Source organism: Bison bison, unplaced genomic scaffold (assembly GCF_000754665.1).
Source record: "Bison bison bison isolate TAMUID 2011002044 unplaced genomic scaffold, Bison_UMD1.0 scf7180017864158, whole genome shotgun sequence".
Classification (NCBI taxonomy): Eukaryota; Metazoa; Chordata; class Mammalia; order Artiodactyla; family Bovidae; genus Bison; species Bison bison.
This window is the reverse complement of record NW_011494730.1, coordinates 725,949-728,377: the sequence shown is the minus strand read 5'-3', so window position 1 is coordinate 728,377 and position 2,429 is coordinate 725,949. Positions and strand designations below refer to the sequence as shown.

General features: G+C 58.5%; 1 protein-coding gene across 3 annotated transcripts in view; it reads right to left on the bottom strand.

The window, feature by feature from the left end:
- STK40 (serine/threonine kinase 40) overlaps positions 1-2,429 on the bottom strand; it is a 38,735-nt gene that overhangs the window by 5,803 nt on the left and 30,503 nt on the right. For all 3 annotated transcript variants that reach the window (XM_010841161.1, XM_010841162.1, XM_010841160.1), the window contains one exon: positions 1,572-1,687. In XM_010841161.1, the coding sequence (XP_010839463.1) occupies positions 1,572-1,687 (116 nt within the window). The remainder of the gene's footprint in view (positions 1-1,571; positions 1,688-2,429) is intronic.

The window sequence follows — 2,429 nt, the reverse complement described above, 5'->3', positions numbered from 1 at the left end:
GGGGAGCTCCTTTGTTTCATTCTCCAAGACTGGCATCCGTCTGGAGGAGCCAGAGAGAGGCCTCGGGCAGCAGGTGGGAGTGACTGCACATGGAGACCACCGGCCTGGCTGCTGAGGAGACTCCACCAGAGGCAGCCCGTCCCCTCCACCCAGTCACAGACCCCACCTCACAGCTATGGGCCAAGGAAGGAGCCTGGGTCTTCCTCCTGGCTCTGCACCTTCAGGGAGGCCTTCCGGATGCCGTGCAGGGTGTATCCGGCTGGGCTGTGGGGCAGGGGTGCTCAGGGAGCTGGGATACACCCCTGGCACCCAGATCCTTCTCGCAGAGGCCACTGGGACTCCACCCCGATCTCCAGGCCCAGGAGGTGGCACCACTGCCCTCTGCCATGTCCTGTGAGAGGCCTGGGGCTCCAGCAGAGCCCTCAGCTGGGAGGAGGCCTCCAAGGAGACTGCAGATGGTTGTGGCAAGTGAGAGCAGCCTATTCCCCGGGAAGACAGGTGACAAGTGTGAGGAGGGAGGCACGTGTGAGTGCTGGGGACAACAGGCCCTGGAGATAACCCTGGAACCGTCACAATGGAGGGATGGCAGCGGGGGTGGGCCGCTGGAGCGATCAGGACAGAGCAACCTCAGTTTGGCAAAGGATAAGCGAGAAAGGAAAGGAGCCTATGGGGAAACAGGAGCGTGGGTTTGGGCAGAGGCAGCCCTGGCGGAGCGGGGTGCCTCAGTTTTCTGGTGAACTATTAGCTGTGACTGAACAAGAGGTCTGGTCTCTCCGAGCCTCAATTTTCTCATCTGTAAAAATTCTACCTCGTGGGGTAGCTGTGTGGTTTTAGACAGATGATGCCTGTCGCATGGCTCAGTCCAGCCTCCGGCACCAGTGGTACGATCAGAAGGTGGTAGCTACGTAAGTGACTTGTTCTGGGCGCTGCTACCTGTCTCAGCCGTGGAGGCAGGGTGTTTGTCTGTCTGTTCACTGCTGTATCCGAAGTGTCTAGAACAGAGCCTTGTACATGGCAGGCCCTCAGTAAATACCAGCAGAATAAACGGATGAACAAATAGACAAAGGGAGTGGTATCTTTGAGATGCAAGTCTCATCACAGTAACCTCTGTGAAGACCTGTTCAAAGGCGTCCTCTTGGACTTGAAATCAAGGATGACGTTTCTCAACAGGGCCTCTGCCGAGCCTGGCGTGGCTGGGCCCCCACGCGTCTCCCCTTGAACTTTCTGAGAGGAACCTCGGGGGTCTCGGGGGACTCCTCACATATGTGGTGCTGCCCCTGCCCAGGCACACCCCCTCCCCAGTGGGCTCCTATTATTCTCAAGATACAGCTCAAGGCCTTCGCGTGCCTATTCCTCACACTCACAGAAATCACGTTTCTGTCCTTCCAAGCACTAATCTCAGAGTAATTAGTGTGCTGACTGCCATCTTCCTCCATGAGACCCCACGTTTTGGACCTGGATGGGCAGTACTGGTTTGGGCCACCACTGGAGCCCCAGCACCTTGCCCGGGGCACAGATACAGTCTGGCTGGGTAAGGCGCCCGGGGGCTGCTGCTGGTGCCGCGCACATACCGCTGAGCACGTCTGGACTGATGTAGGCAGGGCTCCCCCGCTGGTCCTTCAAGAGGTCCCCCTCGCTCACGAGATGCTTCCCGAGGCAGAAGTTGGTGATGGTTATCCGATGCGTCCTGGGGGGGGTGGGCAGAGAGTGAACAAACCTCGGTGTCTGTACCCCCGGCTGCCCCCCACCTTGTCCCAGGGCAGAGGAACCACACCCGCGTCCTCTTCTGTTCCCCTGGCCTGCCTTGTCTTCCCCGGGGCTGCGTGGGGAGTGCCACTGGGGGTGTGGACACAGGCCAGTCACCGGGGTTGACATCTGGTGAGCTGTCCCCGTAGGGACCCAAGTCACTCTGCCCAGGGAAGCTTCAGGGTGCTCCAGAGTCCTGGGGCTACAGCTTAGGGTCTGGAACAATTGCGGAGATTTCTTCAAACCACCCCACATAGTATCTAGGTTGGGAGGGACTGGAGGTGTAGTTCAGCTCCCTCATTCACCCATGAGGAAGTCCGGCAGAGTCCTGGAGGCCTCCCTGAGGACCACTGTGTCCCCCGGGGGCTGATTCCTTCAGTCATCACTCTTAGGATTAAGTACTATCACATTATCACTGACCGTGCTAAACACTAATGCGTACTGAGAGCAGACCCTTATCTGGGCTTATGTGCCCAGCAGGGGCTGTTTGCATTCACGCCTCACAACAGCCTATGATGGAGACTTTCTCACTGCCCACTCCACAGAGGATGCAGTTAGGACACCCAGAGAAGCGGAGGGACTTGTCCAGGGTCACACAGCTAGTGAGCAGAGGAGCAGGATCCAACCCAGGTCTGTCTGACCCCCAGAGTCTGCACCCTGAGTGATACTGGTCAGGTGCCCAC